Source organism: Lissotriton helveticus, chromosome 12, assembly GCF_964261635.1.
Source record: "Lissotriton helveticus chromosome 12, aLisHel1.1, whole genome shotgun sequence".
Classification (NCBI taxonomy): Eukaryota; Metazoa; Chordata; class Amphibia; order Caudata; family Salamandridae; genus Lissotriton; species Lissotriton helveticus.
The window spans coordinates 887,678,739-887,703,531 of record NC_136073.1 but is presented as its reverse complement, the minus strand read 5'-3'; the positions used below and the strand labels follow the sequence as shown (position 1 = coordinate 887,703,531).

At 46.7% G+C, this 24,793-nt stretch overlaps 1 protein-coding gene across 3 annotated transcripts in view; it reads left to right on the top strand.

Moving 5' to 3' along the window:
- Positions 1-24,793, top strand: part of LOC144799602 (phosphatidylinositol 4,5-bisphosphate 3-kinase catalytic subunit alpha isoform-like) — a 308,439-nt gene that overhangs the window by 261,784 nt on the left and 21,862 nt on the right. For all 3 annotated transcript variants that reach the window (XM_078671001.1, XM_078670999.1, XM_078671000.1), the window contains 2 exons: positions 1,792-1,962; positions 11,154-11,271. In XM_078671001.1, the coding sequence (XP_078527127.1) occupies positions 1,792-1,962; positions 11,154-11,271 (289 nt within the window). The remainder of the gene's footprint in view (positions 1-1,791; positions 1,963-11,153; positions 11,272-24,793) is intronic.

Genomic DNA, 24,793 nt, shown 5'->3' with positions numbered 1-24,793 from the left:
CTCACAATCCAAGAGCCATTCATTCAAATTCATCCAAATAGGGTAGTGCTACGTACTAACCCCAAATTCCTTCAGAAGGTGGTGTCACAGTTTCATCTCAACCAAACTATTGACTTGCCTGCATTCTTCCAAAACCCACAAACGGTGGCGGAAAGAATGCTCCATACGTTAGACGTACGGAGGGCGTTGATGTACTACATAGACAGGACACAACACTTTAGGAAAACAAAACAACTTTTTGTTGCCTTCTCACCACAACACAAAGGCAACCCTATTTCCAAAGCAGGAATAGCCAGGTGGATTGTTAAGTGCATCCAAATATGTTATCAAAAGGCCAAGCGCACTTTAACGATACCCCCAAGGGCCCACTCTACATGCAAATTGGGGGCATCCATGGCTTTCCTGGGGAACATTCCTTTAGAAGACATTTGCAGAGCAGCCACGTGGGTTACACCACATACCTTTACAAAACACTACTGTGTTGATGTGCATTCCAAGCAGCAAGCTGCTGTAGGACAGGCTGTTCTCAAGACACTTTTTCAGGTTTCTGCAGCTGGCATGGGCAACCGCCGCTGATGGAGGGACTGCTGTGTATTCTATGCTAAGATATGAATTTAGCAGCCCACATGCCTCAAACTGAATATGCTACTTACCAGTATGCATCTGTTCTTGGCATGTAGGGCTGCTAACATTCATATCGCCCACCCTCCTCCCCGGTGCCTGTCGCAGCTGCAGATATACTATTGTATTCAATCATTAGCATGGACATCCTTTACACTTTTCACTCCATCTTTGCCACAATGGCTAAAAACAATCTGGGGATGGAGCCGATGCCCATGCGCACTGTAGTCCAGGGGAGGAGCCACCTATCTCAGGATACTTCGAAGACTCTTCCAGGACAACAATGTGCGATCATCCGGACCCAACACTAGGCGGCGATCTAATGCTAAGATATGAATGTCAGCAGCCCTACATGCCAAGAACAGATGCATACTGGTAAGTAGCATATTCATTTTAGCTTTTGGCTATTTTTTTGAGAACATGTTCTAGTTCATACATACATACATACATGCATATATATTTCTAGTATGTGCTATTCATGGAATAATCCACAACATGTGCTCTTTAATCTGATTCAAGTATGTGAATCTATGAAAATTCAAATACTCGAGTAAGAAACGTGTTACCTGTAACTATAGTTCTCCAAGATTTGTAACTTTTATAGATCCACATGCGACCCACCCTCCTCCCCTGTGCAGCTCATCTTTCTCTCTCTTTTTCTCTCAGTGGATATGTCTATTGTACACTCCTGCTCTCAAATCTGAGGGATTGGAGCGTCTCACAGGAGTGCTCTAGAGGGTGCTACAACCTGATTGGTCAAAACCTAACTTTAGTATCTGTTACAAATAAAAAGACTGATAGGTTACTAAACAAATGGGCCTAGTCCTTTTCTAGTCTATACCTATCATTACATTGCTTTCTAAAGGTACCAGGAAACTCCCATCTCGATGACGGGAGATAATTCAAGCATGTGAATCTATGAAAGATTCCAATACTGGAGAACTACAGTTACAGGTAAGTCAATAATTTCTTACTGCCCACTCTATTCACTACCCATCAATTATTGTTTATCAAGAACTTTCTGCATGCTCCATTACAGCCCACCACATAGACTGCCCATCAGTTCTTGTTTGCAAAGGATGTACAGCACTCCCCTGTTCCATGAGTGCCCTCTCTGTTAATGACACTCTCCAACAGGCGATTCCCTCAATCCAGTCTCTCTCCTTCCAGGATGCTTCCCTACGGCTGCCTGTCCATCGGTGACTGCGTTGGGCTCATCGAGGTGGTGAAAAACTCACACACCATCATGCAGATCCAGTGCAAAGGCGGCTTGAAGGGAGCACTCCAGTTCAACAGCAACACCCTGCACCACTGGCTGAAGGACAAGAACCGCGGCGAGGGGTAAGGAATGCACAGGTTAGCCACAGACGCGAGTTAGCCGATGAGACGCCCACTAAAAACTCCAGGTGTAAATCGGTGGTACTCAAGAGGGTAGCGATACAAAAGGGGTAAACATTTCTTTCTGCATTGTTGGATTTTCAGTGGTAGTCATAAATGCTGCAATCATTCTCTGCTGCCTGCGTGGACCCTGGAGCACTTCTTATATATTAACGTCTTATTTATTAATGTCCATCTGTCCTAATGATGAATCACACTCTTTGACAGCGTCACAGAGGCTCAATTTCCTTTCCTAGGAGAGTATGATGGATCTGAATATCATTTTTATTCCTGCACTGAAGTATTTCATATGCAGAAAGGTGAAAATGTTTGAAGAGAAAGAATATAAATGTAGAATGATGGACTTTATTTGTAAAATGAGAAAAAGGAACCTGTCCCTCTAAATGAGGTTTTTCCACCCATAGTGCACCCTACTGGCAGTTTACATCTGAGAGCCAGCTCTTTTTTTACGATAAGATAGGTGATGAAGTTTTGAAGCTTTTATTCACTTTTCACTTCCCAACCTTACCCAGTCGTGGGGGTGGGTGGCTGGTTTATGACTTCAGTGGCGATTCCTATGATGCAGAGCGAGGAGTACTGGTAACCAATGTTTTCTTTTGCATAATAGGATCTTCATTGATAGCCTGAAACACCCTATAGAATAGCAAGCTTAAAACCTTTTTTCTAGTGAAACTGCCAGGCAGCAGGAAGAGAAATGCTTGACAAAAATAATATAAGGGGTTTAACAGATAAAATAGAGTGAAAAATACTCTATTTAAATACTACCATCTTGCAACAGGGCAAACAGGAACTGCTGAAAAAGTGGGTAGGCTTGCCCCAGGAACTCCTACTATTATTGATTGGTTATGGTGTGCCCAGAAGTCACCCCCAGTGGGTTGGTCTTGAAGAACTGAACCTGCTCTGTCTTGTCCCCGGAAAAAAGAAGTGGACTCCGAGGTTAAGTGTGTGGCTACAGGGAAACAAGTTGCAAGAGGCCAGTACCCAGCTGACCAGTGGCAAGTGGACATGGAGTGTGGTTTTCGTTTGGCCTCTGCTAGGCACCTTGAAATCCTGGGGGTCTTAGAAGTGTACTCCGATGGTTATTAAGGGTACTAGAGGAAAGTTTGGAAACTTCTGAAAACCTTTCCTTCTGAGCTTCAAGGAGGATTTGTGGGAAAATATATCCAACTGGCAGCTCCACAGGGTTGTACTGAATTTCAGCTTTGTCCCACTCAAGGCACCCATCACCTCCGAAAAAATGGCTAAATCCCACCATTCTGCTTTGGGGCTTAAAAAAAGTTTCATGGAGAAATCTTCAGAGCGACCTACCTGTTTCAAGATTCCACTGCAGCAGCTGCAAGTTCAGTGGCGGCTGCTCAGGGAGGATTTTCTCATCCAAAAGTGACGAAGTCCCTTTCTTCATTGCGATGTAAAAGAAATGTCAAAATGTTTCTTCCAAAAAGTGGCCAAGTCCTTTTCTGAAGTGGGACTTACAAACATTTTTGAAACTGTTGACTTCCTGACTATCACCTGGTCATATCCACTTCTTGTGTCCTACCAGGGCTCCATAATGCTCTGCCGTAAGTTGCACCTAGGTCCGTGTTTGCCACTTCCATGTACTAGCATCAGGGCATTGCACTTGTGGTGCTATTTTCACTCAAATATGTAATTTCATATCTCGGTTTCCGCTTATTGGATTTTAGTCTTCTTTTCTTCAAAAAGTGTTCTACTTTATTTTAAAATTGGCAATAGAGTTGTATTGTTTTGTGTGATTTTTTTTCTACTTTGTATGCACTGCTTAAATACTTTACACATTGTCTTTGATTTGAGCCTTACTGGTTTGCCACATTATTAGGGATTTAGCACAGGTTTATTTAATTTAATTTGTGTGACATCAAGCAGATGGTGGCTCTATCCTTTGAGGTGGACACTTGATCACCCCAAATAATAATTAACTTTTCCTACAGATATTTGCAAATTCTATTATTTTATTTCTTTCTTTAAAGAAAGACAATTAAGAGTTTCTTAGAAAGTCACAAATTAAACTAAATGACCATATAAATCTCTTTGGCTTCTGCCTTAAAATCTGAGTCACGACAGTAGTGTTTTCTGATCATGTGATAAAACCTCCAGATTCCTGCTGTACACATTTTCACAAAAGTGCTGTCCCTCGGAGCGGTAGTTGCAGCTTTCCGTCAGGTACAAAGATTTTTGGTTTACCAGGCATAGATTTATTTATTCACCTTCTGATATAACAAAATGCAAGAGGCTATCCATCTATAGATCGACTGCTCAGATGTAGCCAAGCCCTTGGTTGACCAATAAATGCTTGGTCCTCTTGCCTCTTTGGCCTTGATATCTAGCATCTCTAGGAAACTCTCGGCCACAAAAGCTGGATTCTGAAAGAAAGTTCTAATGAAATGGATTGGTTAACAAGGAATTCAGAGACTGCCTTGGACAGGAATCCTATATCCATTTGCATGATCACATTGTTCTTATTGAAAACCTTTTATGGTTCATGGGAACACATTAATAAAACATCAGTTGCCATTCACAGTTTGCAACCCATCTTGTAGCAGGGAAGACGACTTCGGCAGCTGCTCTCCACCAAGACTGCTCAAGAAAGAGTCCTGATGTCTTTCCCCTGATTCAACCAATTCATTGGATTCTCTTGAAATTTAAGAGGTCCCTCATTTCTGGAAGATTCTAATTCCATCAATGTGGCCTCACAAGTTTGGTTCTTGCAAGTCCTGCTGAAGAATTGTTAGATATTTAGTCAGATTTTGAAACTTTTGGTTTAAGAAGGTGTAGGAAGCTGGCTCTGTATATACTATACCAAAGTAAGGAATAGTGTGCACAGAGTCCAATGAACCCTCAGAGACTAAAGTAGGTAATGCTAACACTATATTTTTGTGGTAGTGTGGTCAAGCAGTTCGGTTTATCAGAGGGGTATGTTTAGCATTTGTTGAACACACTCAAGTGAGAAATGATTACACACACTCAATGACTAAATCTGGGTAAAACTGTTTGTAAAAATATTACTTTATGTATGTTTATTACTATAGCCAGTGTCTAACCCAGGGTGGTGTGGAGTGCAAAAAAACGATGGATTTAGGCCCAGATCCTTGTACTGGGGTGAATGTATGACATTGTTCTACATTCTGTCCATCAACTGTGTTTTTTGCAATTTTCACCCCGAGTGTGCTGGGTATGCTCAGACGTGAGTCCCAGGCTCTCCACACCACTGGAGTCAAGCTATCCAGGCTGAATGAAGGCTGATAGCCAGAAACCGGTCCTTGGATGCTTGATTCCGGTCTGGGAAAGACATGGCTTGGTAGTTCGGACTGGACTGTTCCCATGAGGCACAGGGTCAGAGCTGATTTGCATATAGCCAGTGTCTAACCCAGGGTGGTGTGGAGTGCAAAAACCGATGGATTTAGGCCCAGATCCTTGTACTGGGGTGAATGTATGACATTGTTATACATTCTGTCCATCAACTGTGTTTTTTGTTTATTACTTAGAACCAAAGCTATTTTTTTGCAGTAAAATACGTTTTGTAAAATCACAGCTTTTAAGTATAAAAAGTGGACAGTTGAATGTTAACCTATGGAGGAAGAACAATGTTGTAATTTCACAGGCAAGTACACGACTTACAATTCCAGTCTTTGAGTTTTAGGACCAACACTGGGCAAGGGTCGGGTAAATGTAGAGACTGCACCACCTACCTACTAGGGCAGCCGGGTGCAGAGGTCAGATTCGGTCACTGGTGCCCAATGTTAATTAATCAAGACTTGGGCCAGGCAAGGAGGTGCCAGTTGCAGGTGAGTAAAATTGGAGTTGGGGGTCAATCTCCGAGGGTTAGGACCATCATTGGATGGGTCACAAGGCAGCACCAATCACACACCCTCAGTGGCACAGAGGCGACCGGGTGCAGAGTGCCAACACAGTGTTGGGTGCCCAGTGCAAAGCAAACGAGACTGAAGATTTCAAACAAAGGCTGCAGGCTCAGACCAGGAGACTGGATGAAGGAAACTGGTGGCTCTGGAGGTAAGTTGGGATGTTGAAGGGCACCTTGGCACCAACGGTCTGGCTCCCCAGGGCGTGGGGGCTGTGAGGGCAGGTGTGTCCTCGGGGGTCAGGAGATCCTTACTGGAGCTGGTCACGGTTAGGGGGAACTTCGTGTTGAGGCTGCAGGCGTCGTCATGGAGTCCAGGAGCGGTCACTCTGGAGGGGACTCGAGCTCAGGACTGCTGTGCAACCTTCTTGGGACCGGTGCACTACTTTGACTCGGGCTGGAGGCGTCTGGTGCAGAGGTAGACCCTCTGCTGAATTTATAGAGCGTGGGTTTTGAAAAAGCAGGTGAATTAAGATGTCATTGCCTTTATGTGCATTGCTAGAAAGAAACCAAATATGAATCAGTTCTGAGGCGAGTGGCTACAGCTCTGCTACTCTGCAGTAGAGAATCTATTTCCCTCTCTTTTCTGTCGTTGCCAGTTTGTTTGCTAGAGAGAACACAATGTATTTCTGCAAATACAGTCACCCAGACAATGCAGCTAAACTGAATATTACTAATGGCACTTGTTGACGACCATTTGAGACGTATGTCCTTCCCCATTCTGCTATTAGGAATCTGCCTCCTCCAAGGAACTGAGCTGATCCCAGTCACCCCAGCCTTGAGTACAATGTCTTTGAGCCTGTGGTTTCCAATGCATAGATTTGTTGACGTAAAAGACTGTCTTCTTGGTGGTAATCACTTCTGCTGGTGGGCCGGAGAACTTTAAGCTATCCTGTCTGAAGAGTCTACAGTGTCTTTCATAAGAGCAAGTTTTCCCTAAGAGCTGTTTATTATACAGGTATTACATGCTTCCTTGAAAATGCCACATTCAGTTCCTAAAACTCGTTTACACAGAAATCTTTTATTTAATTGAATAATAAAGAGAACTGGAGAATACGTAAGGAAAATGTTTGGATAAATCAAAGGATGATTATTCTACAGATTTCAGCGTCAAAACTGACTGTGGCCTATTTCTTCCTCACTATGGATAAAGAGAAAGACACTGCATTCAGTGTTATAAGCTCAGTTCTGCACAGACATGTGTGATGCTATGCTTACCGATTCAGCGTTGAGTGTGTTGGTCACCTTCTTGAGCTGAAGGTGCTTTCCATGCCTCACCAGGCTGGTGCCCACCAAAGTAATTTAAATCACTATGCACATTACGTATGATGATGATGTCGACGGTGTCTGTTTTTCACAATTTCTTGTGGTAGTTCTGTTATCGCTCTCGTGCCCCCTCAGTTGAGATTGCATTCATTCCTGGATTGCTGTTCTTGGTGTAAATTTATCTAGCAAAGTGAAAGAACAGAAACAGACAGGGTTATTGGTATCCATCAGTGTTGCTTTGATTGCTGCAATTGCCCAATGTAGAATTTGTCTACATAGTGTTGGTGATCTTCTGATGTATGGCTCCCGCGTGGTTACTGATGTGCTTCTGCTCGAAAACTGTGGCCTTCTGCAGCATAGTAAAGATGTGCAGCTTTTTAGCCCCCTCTAAGCATATACCTACCAGATACTGGATAGCATATTGACCCTTGTATGTTTGTAGATCTTGTCAGGATATGCTTTCATGGCCTTTGAAGTGTGGGGATAAGGTCTGGTAAAAAGGATAGCGAGGCACCTTTTATTTGCGCCTCACCAAATATAAGGTCACTATTCAGGTAATTCAGCGGACATGCGATAATAGATCTGGGAGGGGGTCTGCTACAGATTTCAGACCTCTGGATCTGTGCTCCATTCCACTGTATAACTGGAAGAAAAGGTGTCTGCACCAGTCGTTGTAGCAGCAACTTCTTAGCGTAGGTTTCAGACTTGCCCATGGCTGTAGACTCTAGAGATCCATAATAAGTATATTGTTTCTGCCTGAGCTGGCCTCTGAATAAGCCTTTTGTTCACATTTAAATATTCACCTGAATTCTCCAGATGTTTGATTCTGTCCTGGAGCCCTGCAGTGCAGGCTTCCCTGATGGATATTGCTTGTAGTCTCATCCAGCCTCACAGCGTGGGAGACAATAGCTATGCCAACAATGAGAACGGGAGTGTCTTCCAATGCATGGTGTCACTTCTAAGTCTCTGGAGTGGGGGGGGCAAGGTTGCGTGCGTACCTGACCGAGGGGTCGAGAGAAATGAATATGCCTAGGTATTTGAACCCCTATGAAACTATTGGTATGGGGCAGTTCTGGGGTATTGGAGGGGGGGCTCCCGAAGAGGACATAGAGAAGAGATTTTTGCCAGTTGACACGGTATCCGGAATATCTACCAAAGGTGTCTAGGATGTCGAAAACTGCAATCAGTGATCTTTTGGGGGATGTGAGATACAATAGGATGTTATCCGTATATAGAGAAATACGGTCTTTCCAGTACGCTGATCATCGCGTTCTTCGGATCATTACGTCTTTACGGATATATGCTGCAAGGGGCTCGAGGGCCAATGCGAATAGCAAGGGGGAGAGAGGACACCGCTGGCGGGTTCCTCGGCTGAGCGTGAATGTATCCATTTTTTTTATTGTTCACACCCACCTGGGCCAAAGGTACGCTATATAATAGGCGCACCCATCGACAGAAGGCCGAACCAAAGCCCAACTTTGCAAGGACGGCGAAAACATAAGACCATTCTGGTGTGTCAGATGCCATGGTGGCATCTAAGGAGACTATTACTGCATCCTCGCGTATAGTAGATGCCCTCCCCATCACTCCGTGCAACCTGTGCAGATTCAGAGCAGTGTTAGTTCTTGGCATGAACCCTGATTGGTCAGGTTGTACCAGTTCCCCTATTACTTTAATTAGTCTATTGGCGAGTACTTTATCTAGGATTTTGGGTTCCGCATTTAGGAGGGAGATGGGGCGATAGGAGGCGCAGTCTTTTTTGGGCTTTCCGTCCTTATAAATCGTGACAATAGTGGTGATTCATTGATAAGGGGGCAGTGATCCTTGCTCAAGGCTATCTTCATACATGGATTTCAAATATGGAGCGAGTCTATCAGGGCGGAGCTTGTACAATTCGATTGCGATTCCATTTGGGCCAAGGGCCTTACCCGGGTGGAGTGTTCGAATTGCCAGTGCTATTTCATCAGAGGTGAAGGCACTATCCATAAATGCACGGTCGGCCTCTGAGAGTGTGAGAAGAGAGATGTCTCTGATAAGCTCCGAGGAGTCTGTTTCTGTGTATGGCGCCACTGACCTGTAGACTGTGTGATAGTGGGTAGCAAAGTGATTAACTGTGTCTTGAGGCTCTGTTATGGGGGATCCGTCGGCGCCCCGAAGTTCTGGAACTAGTCTACTAGCTTGCTCGTTTCTGTCAAGCCATGCAATTAATTTACCAGCTTTGTCTCCCCAATCATAGATTCGGCCCAGTCTATCCTGCCCCAGTATCTTGGCACGGTCGGTAACCAGAGCTTGGTATTTTTCTTGGTACAGGCCGAGTGAGTGAAGGGCTTCCAGAGTGGCATCAGAGTTAACTACTTGTTCAGATGGTATATCTCTTGTTCGGCATCAGAGATGTCCTTAAGCCTATCTTTCGTTGAACCTGCTGTTAGGGAGATGGCCTGGCCACAGATCACGGTTTTAAAAGCTTCCCACAACACCTGAGCGGACTCGACAGTATTTTCATTTTCCAGGAAGTAGTTTTCTATAGATTTGTTTAGGTATTTATGGATTTTGGGATTTTTGAGGTACCATGGATTTATATGGGCACGCGCCCTATTTGCGTGTGGTCAAGGACCATGGGATTTGTGTTTTTTTAAAGGCTTTAACATGGCTTCGCAAGCTCCCTTCGTTATGGGGCAGTGAGACCATGATTTGGTTCTCACCTCTCTGATGCATGCTCACTTTGATCCTCTCCACAGCTGTACTCGCTGGCTCTCGACCCTGAAAAGGTATTTCTTATTGCTGTGGGGCTTTGCAGTTCGGCCTCCATAAACTCCCTTTTTCCTTAACAAGCTCGTTCTCCGGACCGGTGCATCCTTGCTTCTGAAAGTGGTGCCAATCGATACATCCCTGCTATTCTTTACTTTACCTCTTCCATCTAAAGTAGAGGAAAGGATAGACCAGTTGCATCTGTGGCGTGCCCATAGATTCGGCATTGACGGGACAGGGAGTACCGTGCTGATGATCAACTCTTTGTTGGGTTCAACGGTGAAAAGAAGAGAAAGGTGGTCAAGGAAAGAACTAAGTCAAGATGGATTGTTCTCACCAAACTGTGTTAAAGGACACTTCTGATGGCCCATGTTTTATTCTTTCAGGGCACAACCTCCCACCAGAGCTCTGCTCAGCGTGCTCGAACCTGGACATTTGCCAGAGAGCCTTGTTGGCATCTGTCCATACTTTCTTCACCAGACACTACTACATTTATTTTCCTGCTCTCAGTCCTGTAGGACTTCCGTGTGATAGGCCGTTCCTCAGACCTCTATACTTTGAAATGTTTGGATGGTGTATCTTAATAAACTATCAGATTTGGTTTCTTTCTTTCGTCCTGCAGGTACTCGGTCTCTTTGGCAGACATCCAAAAGGCTTCTCGTTTGATATGGGGCAGCTTTTGAAAAACAAATCTGTATAGTGCTCTCACGTTGAAGACTGAACCCGATGTGTCGTATCTTCCAAATTTTAGGTGGATCAAAGTAAAGTTTAAAAACTTAATTGTAGTCAATTTTTTTATTTGATTCTAATAATTTGTTTTCTACTTTATTTACATTTAAACAGAGAATATCTTTTAAGAAAGAAATTACTGAACTCTTTGCTGTGCTATGTAAAGGCTAGGCTTGCAGCTCTGTAGACTGCTGGGGACTGACTGTCTTCCTGCGCTGCGCGTCCTTGAGCGCTGCCTCAGTTGGACTTTCAAGTTTTGCTCATGTTTATGGCTTCTTGCCTGGACCTTTCCTGCATTTCACATGGAAACTGTTACATTTTGATATTATTTTCAGTTTCTAGAGATGACCCAGATATTTCCTGTGTATAGGGACAGTCCCTGATGGATGGTACAGCGCATACAGGGGGTGGTATGCATGAATCACTCGTTTGGATTATATGTTGGCCCGTTGGTCTGCAGCGTTGGTAGGCGTACAGCCTTGTGTGACCTCTTGAATGTCTATTTCGTTCCTTGTAGCTATGATGCCGCGATCGACCTCTTCACGCGCTCCTGTGCGGGCTACTGCGTGGCAACCTTCATCCTGGGCATCGGCGACCGGCACAACAGCAACATCATGGTGAAAGACGACGGGCAGGTGAGTGTCCATGCTGGGCTGTCGATGTGGAGTGCAGGACAGGGGGGACCAGGTGAATTATCATTAATTATAGGATGTTAGTAAGTGGTCTACAGCCGGTTACAGAATGTGGGGGCGATCCATGACCGAGGGGAGGATCAGGGTTACCAAGCCCTCTCTCTAGGCAGTTGTAGGGTACAACTGTACTGTACTTAGCAGGTTGTAGGGCACAAATGAACTTTAATAGCAGGTTCTACCACAAAGGTTGACTTTTAACAGGCTGCAGGATATGGGAGAACTATGGGAAGCATGTTATAGGATTCTAATAGGCTGGTATAGCATATGGATGAGCTGTCTCTAGCGGGGTGTATGATATAATATTAATTCAATGTATTGTAGCGCTTTTTTCCAAAGCGCTGTACAAATAATAATACCAATACAAAAGGTAAGAAAATGTGGCATTGCCCACTGTTCCATCTGATGGTATATGAAAAGGAAGTGCACCTCGAATAGTTTTCAAGGTCCACAGTTTGGGAGCAACTTTAACTGATACAGGAAGGAAGTTCCATAAAAGGACAGAGATGTGGTGAGCAGAACCGAGCAGAAGCTGGTGGAAGGTTAGAAGCAGACAAGGAACTCAGAGAAGTGGAAAGCGAAGACCGAGAGAGAACACAGGGGGACATTAACGAGGAAAAGTAAGAACGTGCCAGCAAGGTATAGCATTTGAACACAATGCACAAAACCCCCAAATTTACAGTGAACTGAAAACAGGTAACTCCTGACTACGCTGAAGCCTGCAGGTGGCAGGTCTTGAGGGCTGATTTGGAAGAGAGCAGACGTGGAACACAAGCATTTTGAATGGATTGGGGAGTAGCAAACCAATATTTGTGCAGCCCTACATGCAAGGTTGGACAAATATTAAATCGTGATAGGATGAGTGTTATCAAGAGAAGTTTCAAGAAAGGAATAGAGACAGAAGATTTTAGTTTAATGATATTTAAAGATGAAAGCAGCAGGTTTTGACAGGCGACGCCATTTGAGGTATAAAGTCGAGAGCAGTATTAAAGACAACGCTCAAGCAAAGGGCAGAAGGGGAATAAGGAATAGCAGCACGAGGGGAAAAAACCCAGAGGTGGAGAAGATGATGAGGAGGCAAACAGGAAGGAAAAGAATGTCTGTCTTACTAGCACTGAGGTTCAAGTAAATGTGAGGCCATCCGTTTTAAAAATCATATATGCATGCTTAGAAACGCGCCTGAAGAGACGGGAAAAAGGAAGAGAAAGAGAAGAAAATCTGAGAATCTGCATAGAAGTGGGAAAGAAAGGCACATTCGGGAATAGTGTAAAGAGAGAAAACAGAGGGGCAAAACAGTGAACGTTTTCCATGAGACCAAAAAGGAGCACCTGGAAATATACAAGGAAAACCAGTTGAGGACAGGACTTTTAACACAACAGGAGGCAAGCAGGGAGAGAAGAATCAATGATCCCCCGTATCAAAAGCAGCGGAACGTTCTAAGAGAATAAGAACTTTCCTATATCTTTTAATCCTTTGTCTATAGCCATCCTTACACATGTCATAACTTAATCCAATCCAATCCAAAAATTCTTTATTTCGGTCTTTTTAGACCATAAAAGATACATGCAAAATACATTAAAACAGCACGTTAAAAACGATTACATTTGTATAATACAATAATTAAAAACAATTGCCAAATTGATGCGGACATAATAAAGATAAAAAATAGTTCATGGTTAGGAAAAGCATTTCAAATCCTGATTGAGAGCACAATCCATACTTTTAGGAAACAGATTCATATTGTCAACATTTGTGCCTTTAACAGTTTTTTCCTAATCAACCACATACACATAATACATTTCACTACTGCGAAAACTATGTGGGGCAGGGTACTGGTTCTCAATACTCTGTACGCATGCATATGGGTCCTGAAACCCAGGTTCCTGCATAGAGGGACCAGCCAGTACTTCCTTGGTCTGTGATATGCAGGACAAAAGAAGAGAAAATGGTCTTCGTCTTCGTCATGAGAGTTACAACCTGGGCAAATTTTATCGTCGCTCTGGAGCCATTTGCAGGTAAAGGATTTAATAGGCAGAGTGCCATGCCTCCACTGTATAAACAGTTTCCTGGCAAAACTTAATAAGTCTAGAGTAAGAGGCTAATTATTTGCAGAATTTTTACCGCAAGATAAACAATGGGCTTGTGGAGTAACACAAACATTCCATTATAAACAAGAGCCTGTAAAGACGTCGAGTCACTTATTCTAACATATAACCCCATACACATACGTTTACAATAACCTCGATTATAAAACACTCAACATGTCTTGCTCTAGCCTTAATGCTTCTCCTGAGCAACTGCTTCTTACACTCAAAGTGCTCCCGAGCAGCACTTTGAATCAGTCACATTATTTGATAGTTGTGTATTTTATAAGATTCAAAACCATGAAGTATGGGTCTTAGCATCATAGCAGTTCAGACTTTCAAAAGTGCATCAAACTGCTCTCTGCCCAAAAAGTTAAAGAATCCGAGTAGTCCAATTCCTCAAACTTGTGGTTTTAGCTGCCTACATCTTGGTAGAGGAATTGTTTTATATTAGCATCTCTAGGTAGGTGTATTGGTTTTAAGAGGTTGATTGTTAAAAGACCATTTAGAATGAGAAGAGCAGGTTTGCCAACGAACACAATGATCATAATTTCTGTCACATTTATTAGAAGACATAAATTCTCCAGGTATTTCAGAAATATTTTGTATTTATTTTTTATACTAGTGAGGGTAAAATCAAATTGGACTATGTCAGCAGCATACATTAATAAGTTGATCTTTCTCCCAGTCAAACGTGGAGGATATGTCTTTATAAATTATTATAAACTGTGGGAGATCAGCTGTATATAAAGACAAATGGCAAGGAGGGCAGGACAGACACTATTGAAAGCCATTTTGCATGTAAATCTTATTGTAATATTTATTAGCAGAACACAAAAGGATCTTGACTCTGATATTATAGTTGGATTAGGATAGCTACTAAGATGAGACGAATGTCTCAAAGAAATAATTTAAACCATAGGTTTGCACAGTGAGCCTGGTCAAAAGCGGACGACGTACCTATGATTGCTAAGTAAAAATGCATTTTTCTTATTTACTTTGTCAGAAATTCGAGTATTAGGTGGGGGGTGAGGACCCACCTCAAATAATAATCACCGTCATTGGCAGGTGAATCACAAAAATCACTAAATAACCCTGTGGTCAACCTCCTGCTAGCTATGGCACAGAGACGACAGGCTTAAGCTCTAGGCAGTGTGTAAAGTATTTACGCAGTACTCCAACAATAATAAACTCAAAACACATCACAAGAAATATTCCAAACCAATTTCGAAAAATAGAGGATATTACAGTAGCAACCGGTGTCTCAGGAGAGGTGAAGGGTGGGGGTGACAAACAACAAAAAATGGATTTTAAAAAAAGAGCTTGCCTGCAGCCGCTTCATTGCCGACTTCTGCTCCTCTCGTGACACTGCTACAGGCAGAGACTCCCAGACTCCCCTGCAGCCAATCCTGAAGCTGCTTTCATGCATGAGAGCAGCTTCAGGATTAGCCTGAGCGCCAATGATTTGGCTCCCAGGGAGACTGGGAGCCTGTGCTTTGCTGTCTCCAACCCTGCAATGCAGCTGGTTGGAGAGAGCATGAGACGGCCGGCCAAACAGTCATGCACATTGATAATTGTGCATACCACTCCCTATGGGTGCCTTTTTTCCCCGTGGCCCCGCCCCCAAGACTCATGTAAACAAACAAAAACGATAATGAACTCTGGGCCATATTATCAAAAAAGGGCGATACATTATCGCCGCTTTTATCAGCAGGAAACTGCCGCTAAAGCGGCGATAATGGGCTTGATAATATGCCCTTGAGAATTCCCATAGCAGCCCAGGTTAACACCAGAACCTGGACTGCTCTTGGAATTTACAAGGGCATATTATCAAGCCCATTATCGCTGCTTTAGCGGCAGTTTCCTTCCGATAAAAGCGGCGATAATGTATCGCCCTTTCTTGATAATATGGCCCTCTTTTTTTTTTTTTGCGCTGCCGGCAGAGGGGGGCATAATATACCAAAATAAAATGCCACTCAAACGACAAAAAAGTAGGTAGTAGAATGAATATAATAAACATTGAAGTCTTTTGGAGCATAGTTGTACGTTAATCAAGTTTCCTGGAGACGTATATTTTCGATCCAGAAAAATCATTCTCATAGGACCCTTTTATCATCCTGGGAAGGTCTGCGGTGTGCCACGAAGCGAGCTTCGACCATCAGGCGCCCTCTGCTCTCCTAGTGAAATAGTGTTCAGTTTAATACGTTTTTATGTGTAAAATGCGGTATGGCCACACTGCCACCTAGCGCACGGCGGCAGAAATCAAGCCCGATCAAAAATAGGAAACAATGGGATAAAAAAAACTAGGCTAAAAGCAGCTCTTGCCTTCCTTCCGGATGCAAAAGCTCTCACGGGAACCAAAGCGTTTCCTGTTGACGCAAATGACTGCCCGAAGCATTTGAAATATTCTAAAATTAGGCCAGAGCCTGGAGTTTTTTTTTTGTGTGTGCGTTGCCTTTTGAATCCTGCTGTCTCTGTCAGCTTCTCTGTGGCTGGAGTTGCACTCTGGCCTTCTCGTTAGGGCTGGCCTGCAGGCAGCTAAAGTGTTTCTAGCGTCATGATTCCCAAAAACATAATAAAAATAAATACATAGACTCTCATTCAGCTCTCTTCATCCACTGCTCCGTCATTCACACTTCGCTGCTGCCCATAATTGCATAAAACCACCTGGTCAGCCCCCTTCCCCCATTGGCTGCCTTCCACTGTGTGTGCACAGCTGTTGCTGGGACATGCATTTCCCCAGCATGGAGAACATGTGTGCACCGCTGCCCGGATTGTTACTGAAACTAGTAGCCTGACCTTTTGTTGATGTGGTGTCGGGCCTCAGGCCCACATGATGGCAAGGAAGGACACAGACACCAGGGGTTGCGGTGCAGTAAACTGGCCACGAGCACGTGCACCCGGGCCCTTTTATTGGCGGGGTCACGTCACTCGTGACACCCGTGATGGATGGGTGTCAGGGTGCAGTGTGCCCAGCCCTCGAGGGAGTGGCTGGCATGACAACTTCCTGCGGGACACTAGAACGTGTCTCGCAGGATACTACATTCCTCCCCAACTTTATTTGAGAAACAAACAAAAATGCTAGTCCAACCTGTGGGGATAAAAGAAACAGTTAACTAGTTACCACAGGGTCCATCAGTCTATAGAGTCAGGTGGCAGGACGACAGCAGACCTGGATTGGTGACTTGGCTTGTAGCAGAAACCTTCTCGGCCGGCATCCGTAGTTTAACCTGAGGGCCTCAGGACACGACCGCTGGCTGGGAGACGTCCTCTGCGTGCCGACAGTTCGTTGACGGGGATATGTCTTGCTGCCTTTCCTGGTTTCCACTTTGCTGACATCCGTGAAGGTCCGTGGTGGATTCTAACAGTTCATTGTAGTGGGCTGCGTCATAAAGATGGATGGAGTCCTACAGGAGAGTTCGCAGAGGTGTGGCTGGGCTGACTGTCATTGTTGAACGGCTTGGCTGTGACCGGAAACCTGTCGGTGAAAGTCTCTACTTACTCTCCCGCCTGGGGAGGCCCGTTGTCGGGGTTGCTGCGGGACTGTAGGAGGGCTGCGCTGAGGGGTGCTTGTGTGCCATCTGGTGGCAGCTGCAGGACCACTGCGGAGCCGTTACTTAGTCAACGCCCAACTCCCACGGGTGGATGAGTCGTGGACAAGACTTGCCTTTGCTGCTTCGGTTTCGGTGTATGCCAGGTTCACAGGTGGCCTCTGGTTTCTTTTGCCTGCTGGTGTGGCGACGGTGCAGGACTCCAGTCCGCCGATCTTCTGGGAGTGGCGATGTTTGACGCAGGTGATGATGACTGTCCTGATGGCGGTTGCCAGCCATGTGATGACTTGGGATGACAGGTGGTGGCTTGGTGGGAGTGTTGGGATGTCCGGGGGGAACTTGGCAGCCATGTGCCTCCGCTTTGCTGATGTTGACCTTAGTTGGCGGCTTGACACGTAGAGTGTTCGGTTCCTCTCTTGCCTTGGTGGGGCCACTGCCGACTCCATCTTGAGGCGGTGAGAGGGCGGGCGCTCAGTGCCGGTCTTCGCCCATGGCATCTGCGGACAGGAGCAGGGGTGCCGACTGACTCAGACTGCCGACGCTCGGGGACGGACGGTCGCCTGGGGAAGCGTTGGGATGAGACGTGGACTGCGCTTGCTGCGGCTTATGTTTGGTTCATCCGTGAGGCTGTGTCCTGGGACATTGGTCCGTCGCCTGGGGAAGCGTTGGGATGAGACGTGGACTGCGCTTGCTGCGGCTTATGTTTGGTTCATCCGTGGGGCTGTGTCCTGGGACGTCGGTCCGCCTTGGTGGCTGTCTGGCATGTCAGGGTGTGCCCTTGGCTGGCTGTGAGTCCTCGGTCTTTCCCTTTGTTGGCTTGTTCAGCCCACCAGTGCTCATCCGGTCTTCGGGGTGACAGAGCTGTCACTTCTTTTTTTCTTCGAGGGCGTTGAATTTGGACCTCGAGGCGGCGCTGTTGTGGCGCCAGCCTCTGCCGTTGCTCTAGCGTGTTTGGCGGGACTAGCCACTCGGTGACGTGTCCCTCGCCTGTTGGGCGACGTGACGTTCGGTCTTGTGTCGCTGTTTGTTGGAACACATGGTGCTGTGGCGGCCTGCCACGTGGGGTGTGCGACCCCTCTCTTGCCTGTCGTGGGTCACTGCCGACTCCATCTGGAGGCAGTGCGAGGGAGGACACTGTTGGTGGTCTTCGGCCTGCTGTGGCGGTGGAGATGTGTGTGCTCTCCAACCTGCGTTCAGCAGTGTTTCTGTGTGGAGAGGTTTTCTGGGTGCTGACTGTGTAGTCAGGTTCACTGGCGCGACCTCTTACGCGCTTCTGGCTTTTTGTGTCCTTTGAGTACTCCGTTTTCTTCTTGGATGCTCCCGGTGATCTGTGTGATCACTGTTTTTTTTCCGTTGCAATGCTTTAGCGTGGTGCGCTTTTGTCAGCGCTTCTGGGGTGCTTCACTGTGTCCGGAGGGTTGCGCCACCGCTCCTGTGACCTTTTCTTTTCGTGTGCTGATGGCTGTGCTTTTGCTTCTCCGTGTCCAGGTCACTTCCCGTTGCTTCACTGGGTGTGCTTGCTTTCTTTCTGGGACTCTGAAGCAGTGTCAGCGGTCGTCGCGCTTCCTCAGTGTCGCACTTGCCTGGTGGAGAGTCTTGGAATCACTGTACCTTTGCGTGGTGGTGCTCGTTCCTCTTTCTTCTTCCCGGCAACGGTGACAGCCTGTGGCCGCTAGGCGTCACCGTGCTTTCTGTTGGTGAGGCTTCAGTGCTTCTGGGGGACTGCGCGTCTGCTCCGTCGTCCTGCTCCTGGTCTCTGTGTGAGCGCTGGTCCCTGTGCTCCTCTCCGTGCACTCCTGGTGCTCACGTGCACTCGGCGCGCTTTGTTTGTGCTGTGCTGTCCTGGTGTGTGGAGTACCTTCACTCCTGGTGCGTTTCTCGCGTGCACCGTCCCTCTTTGTCCTTAAGGGCTGGATGGCGACCTGGCGCCATCTGGGCGTGTTTCTTGCGTTCCTGGCGTGTTGCTGCACAGTGTTGTGCTGTCCTGGTGTGTGGAGTTGCTTCACTCCTTGCGTCTTCCTGCGCAGTCGGTCGCTGCTGTGCTTTTGCTGTGAATCCTTGGTGTGTCACAGGCTTGTTTGCATCATCTGCCGCAGTCCTTGATACAGTCCACTAGATGGCAGTGCTGGATTTTCAGAGCAGGAGACTCTTGGAAGAGTGCCTCGTACTTTGGGGATGTTACCACGTGGCTGCAGGGCTTTGCTGTCTTTCATTTCTTGGCACCTTCCTATGCTGGGGTAATCTCGGCCTCCTGGTTTCTTCTTGCTAGGTGCGAGTTTAACGTGCATGCATTCATCAGGCCTCTTGGGCTGGCTGCATAGGGGCAGAGATGCTGTAGGCCTCTCCTGTGCTTTTCTCTTGCGAGGTGGCTGAGTGCAGTCAGTTACTGGCTGTGTTTTGCAGCTTCAGTCTCCATTGAGCAAGGGCAGTGGAGAGTTGTGGATGATCCCGTTTTCATCTGTTAGTCTAGGTGAAACATAGCCAGGAGGCAAAGCCGGTTTTCTTGACGCTTGGCCAGGGAGGCTTTTCGAGTTACCTAGGTGCTCCCGCAGTGAGTGCAGTGAAGCCGATCGGCCCCCAGGTGGTGCCGTAATGGTTTACAGGGCTGCAACCTGATACTGCCAGCTGGAGACCGTTGGGATGTAGCGGCGTGGGTGAGAGGCACTGGGCCTTTGTCGGGAGCTGAAGGCCGCCGCGGCGTTAGCGGAATGCTCACTCACCGGCAGGTAGGGGCACAGCTGAATTGCGGAGTGCGCTGTGGCTCCGTTGCTAATGCTGGTTAGCAGTGAACCTTGCTACTGTGTGGGCTACTGTTGATATCAATCCCCGGTGCGGGCATGCGGCCACTAGGAGGCGCTGTAGACGCGGTCCCTGTTATTTCCCCAGACAGCAACTTCTCTTCGAATCACTGGCCACACAGGGGTCTGTGCTGTGCGTTGCTCACTTCGCCGGCCGTGGCAGTTGCCTGAGGCTGCATGCTGTTTCCTGGCTCACTCGCACTCCGCGCGAGACGTAAACTGCCGGTGCGGCCTCGGGTGTGTCTGGAGCAGGCTTCGACGATGATCAGGTGCGTGCTCACCGTCAGCAGGCTGTACTCCCATGCTCCGCTTCCCATGCCTACCATATGCTAGGTGAGTCCACCCGAGGTGCGGTCTGGGGCATAGTCTGGTTGGCTCAACTGCACGGCTGGGGCAGGCGTTGGTAGCTTCTCTGAGGCTGTCTTGCGTGGGGTGCAGCTCGCTCACAGGGGCCGGAGGCAGACTCAAAGACGCGGTCGCCTTGTTGTTGAAGTCTGGGTGCAATTTGGTCACTTTGCAACCTTTCTCCCTGTGCCTTCAGTGTAGGCACGGCGGGCGAGCACAGCCTGTGACCGCCTCAGGGTACGGACGGGGTGCTTCGAGGGTCAGAGGCTCAGACGCTTCTCGCGCAGTGCTGGCTGCGGCAATCTTTTCTCCGTCCGTCTGCTCTCTGGGTCACTGACCTTTTGCTGTCGGGCTGGCCAGCATTAGGGCTGTAAGGACGGCCGTGCGCAGGCGTCTATCTGGGTTTTCCCCATGATGCTGGCTCATGCACAGGGTGGCCCTTTATTTCCTCCCCCACGAGAAAACGCCGAAAGCAAAACGGAAAGCATGCGGGGTTAGCTACCCGCCTCGTCGCCAATGTGGTGTCGGGCCTCAGGCCCACATGATGGCAAGGAAGGACACAGACACCAGGGGTTGCGGTGCAGTAAACTGGCCACGAGCACGTGCACCCGGGCCCTTTTATTGGCGGGGTCACGTCACTCGTGACACCCGTGATGGATGGGTGTCAGGGTGCAGTGTGCCCAGCCCTCGAGGGAGTGGCTGGCATGACAACTTCCTGCGGGACACTAGAACGTGTCTCGCAGGATACTACAGTTGACACCCTAGTGTCACGCTAGCATAGCTGCCAAGGTTTCAGATTGCCATGTGTGACATTTCAATAATTTCAGTGTAATTATGAGTGACATTTCAACGACTATGAGTGACACTTTCTTGCGAGCAAAATCAAGGAATGAAGAATGGGGAAACCTATAAATATCAGAAATTACACCCATTTGAACAACAAGAAACTATAACAAAGTCTAAAAACTGCTGCAAAGCACCAGAAATGGAATGGCACTCATCGGAGGCAGACTGCACGACCACAGTTCTCAGTATCAGAGGGCAGGCAGGCACTGCAGCGGCTCAGAAGATGATCCCATTGATATGCAGGTCTACATGGCAGCATAAACTTCACGAGACGGTGTAGGATCTACTTAAACGAATGCAGGATTTAACTGAAAATATATACTTCCTTAAACAAGAACACAGGTAGCCATTGGACAGAAAGTGTCCACCTCCACAACTGCTGATACTCTCGAGATACGCAATGAAAACATATACATACGGGGTAGCAATGCACTCTAGGGCAAACATATGTGTATACTTCAAATTACGCTGTTCCTGCATGGAATGCATTGAAAGTCATGCTCTGTTGCATGAGGTTCGTGCAGCAAGTACAGTCTCTTTGGTGCTTCTCAAAACGCATTTTCCTCCTTGAATGCTTCCCTTGAGCTACATAGGCAAAGACAATAAGAAGTCCACCACAGTTTGAAACTCTGGTATTGAAAGCAGCATGTAGTGCCTGATAGTGAGTCAACAGCTATGTATCGGGGCTTTTACTGAAGCCTGCAAGTGCAACACTGCTATACAAACCTACTCACTGTACTGGGGTGCTGTGGTGTGGGCACTGTATCAGCCTGTCGCTTGGTGGTTAGTGGTGCTGTTACAAATACAAAAACAATGAAGTGACAGTTCGCTTTCGCTAACTCATAGTGCTGTGCAAGTGAGAGCTCTCTCACAGCCACAAGAGAAGCGTTTCTCATCAAATTAAACTGACGGGCAGGCCTGCCAGTGCATCTGCGGGTGTGATGCATATTTTGCTAGTGTTAAAAACAAATCTTTCATGACACCCGAAAATTTCTAGTAATTTGACAGGTGTGCATTGTTTAAAATATATTGCCTGATTTGGTGCGAAATAAAAGTGAATATGTTTTTGTCTTTTACTCTGCGTTTTTTAATAGGGGAAAGACACAGCTGATCTATATATTCTCCTTTCTTTAGACGTGAGTTGGTGTGCTGCCTTGTGCTGATGGCCGGCTGTTTGTGTTTTGAACCAAGGTGTTTCCGATTCTAAATATGAGCCTCTGACATGCAAATGAACCAATGCCTTGTCAGTGAGCTGCTGATTGCTCTTTCAGTGTGCCAGTAAAGCAGGGAGAGTCACCTCCTGCGGGTCTCTCAGCATGTGCCAAGCCTCGGCTTTTTCACACTACCTCTGAGCATTACAGCGAGTTCTTCTGTAACACGGGTACCGCGCCCACTGACTGCAAGCAGCTGCCGGAAGGAATTATTTCTGTAATGTAAATAATTCAAGACACACATTCGGGTAGCTGCATTGCACCCCTCTGTCTCTCCTACTGCAACTTGACTTGTTGCAGCGCCTCTGCACTGCGAGGTAGTCTCAGACTGAGAGAGACCGTCTGCCCTCCGCCTCCTCAGTCAGTGAGTCCTACAAGGACAGTCGATCACTCTACCTATCCGCAATTGAATTCTAAGCAGCACCGCCGGGGTCAAATTTCCTGCAGCTGCTCAGACAGAGAGCTGAGCCACGCGGTGGACACTGCTGCGCCTTAATGATTAGAGCAAAGAAGCCCAGCGCCTCCCACAAGGTAACTCAGGCAGCACTACATCACGTAACCTCCGCTCCAAGCCGTGTCTTAAGTGCAAAACAAAACCTGTCAGACTGGGCTGCTATGTCTCAGTAATAGCCAGTTAGCACTACCTCCACATCACGGTGAAGAGCACGCAGAAACCACATCTCCTTCATCGAGTCTGAGTCTCCTGCGTCCTCCCTGCTGCACTCAGATCATTCCCCGCCGTTTCTGCCTACTTCCTCCGGACGTGACGGCACTCTTTTAATCCCGGCCCCCATGGTGATTGACAGCAGTATCGACTGCTGAGAGGGCAGCCCCTCCCCCCCTGCAGTGTGTGTGTGTTAGTCTGATTAAGCCCCGAGCTGCGTCGGGCGGCGCCGCATTCTTGGTTCCCGTTGGTGGCGTACCTGGCAGGTGGTGGCAAAATGCGTGACAATGCATTTCAGTGCGGTGATGCGGATCACCGCACTGAAATGCGTGAGTGTCACACCTGTTGCGTGACGCTTGGCAGGACTGCGCTAGCCTAGAGTACACAGAGGCCTAGGCCTGTCTCTGGTAATGAGAGTCCAAAACCTGCCCTGTGCCCTGGAAGGGTCACAGAGCTTGCCCTCAGAGCGGGTGTAGGACTGCTACCCATGCCCTGGGTCAGTGACATCATGGTGGTGCAGTTATTTTGTATCATTCATGTGTCCAGGTCTTTCTCTCTGTGTCGGTGTGGTCTGTTCATGCCGGCACGCCTAACGCATCTCGGGTTAGACTAACCCTTTTTCTATAAATATGACTTCCTCCGGGGCTCTAACAATTGCCCCGCAGATTAGTTGAGCAGGAGAGAAAGGCGGCGGTCATGGACTCTTCATGCGAACCATGAAATGACGTCTGAACGTGCTGGTGCTCTGCCCTGGAGGCATCCTTTCCCCCAAAAAGATGCTGGCACGGGTGACCTGGAGGAATTACTAAGACTATTGATTTTCAATTTTGAATGGTACTTTGTGAGCTGGACCTCCAAGGCTCTTCAGTTCCTGGTGTTTTTATTGGGCTCCTAATGATGATGTCACTAACACATCTACTGTGCACATCAGTAGCTCAATTGTTTTTCAATCTTTTTACTTTCATTGGTATGCATTGTTGATTTTATTAATAGTTCTGCTGTGTAGACAGCCAGAGAACTCGATTTACTGCTGAGGGTTGAGTTTGTAGGATTAGTTAAACCTGAGCTGCATGAGGTTAGGCTTCTGACTAACACGCTTCCTTTGAAAAGTTCCGGGTTTTGCTGCTGAAATTATTAGTCATGGGGTGCTATGAAACTTGGAAAACATCACATTTCAAATTGGTCAGGCCTGAGAGTAATAATCTCACACTCCTGCAAACTAAGACATGCTTTAAATTTATTCTTATTGGTAAATTATTTCAAAACCTAGAATTCGAGATGAAATTTAAATGTTCCATATACATGACTTATTTTTCATCTGGTGCTGTAAATGTCTCCATTTCAGAAATGGCAGTAGGTTAGTGGCCTGGCATAAGCATGTCAAGAGAGCCGGATCTCTCTTATGGCATTTTTAGCCCACTAGCTTCACAAACCGTGATTGATAATTTTTTTGTCACATTGGTGCGACTAGTTTTTTCTACAGCATTAGGATATCACTTAAAGTGCCAAACATAAGGCATTGAAATGTCACAAATAAGAACATCGACAACAGGAAAATTTTGCACGAAGCCCTACTGAAACAAGCATTTACAATGCAATGGTTTCGCCTTTGGAAAAGTTTGAGCTATTGGCATTGTAAATGACAAAATTTGTATTTATGTGTTGGTTTTGAAAACAGATAAATAAATGGCATTGTCATTTACATTGCCATTAGCTTAATCTCTCGCAAATGTGAGACCTATTGAACCCTACGGACGAGCTCCGCAGACAGCAATTACTACCACACACACACCCAGAGCCCCCCCCACACACACACACACACCCGGAGCTCCGCGGCTGTTCGCCAGGCGAAACCTAAAAAGGGAAAAAAAAGAGCGAGAATCTGTGAAGGAAAAATGTTTTCAACAATGGGGAAAAGAAGTAAAGGTGAAAAGAAGGAAAGGCTAAAGTGTGGTTCAATGGAAGAGTG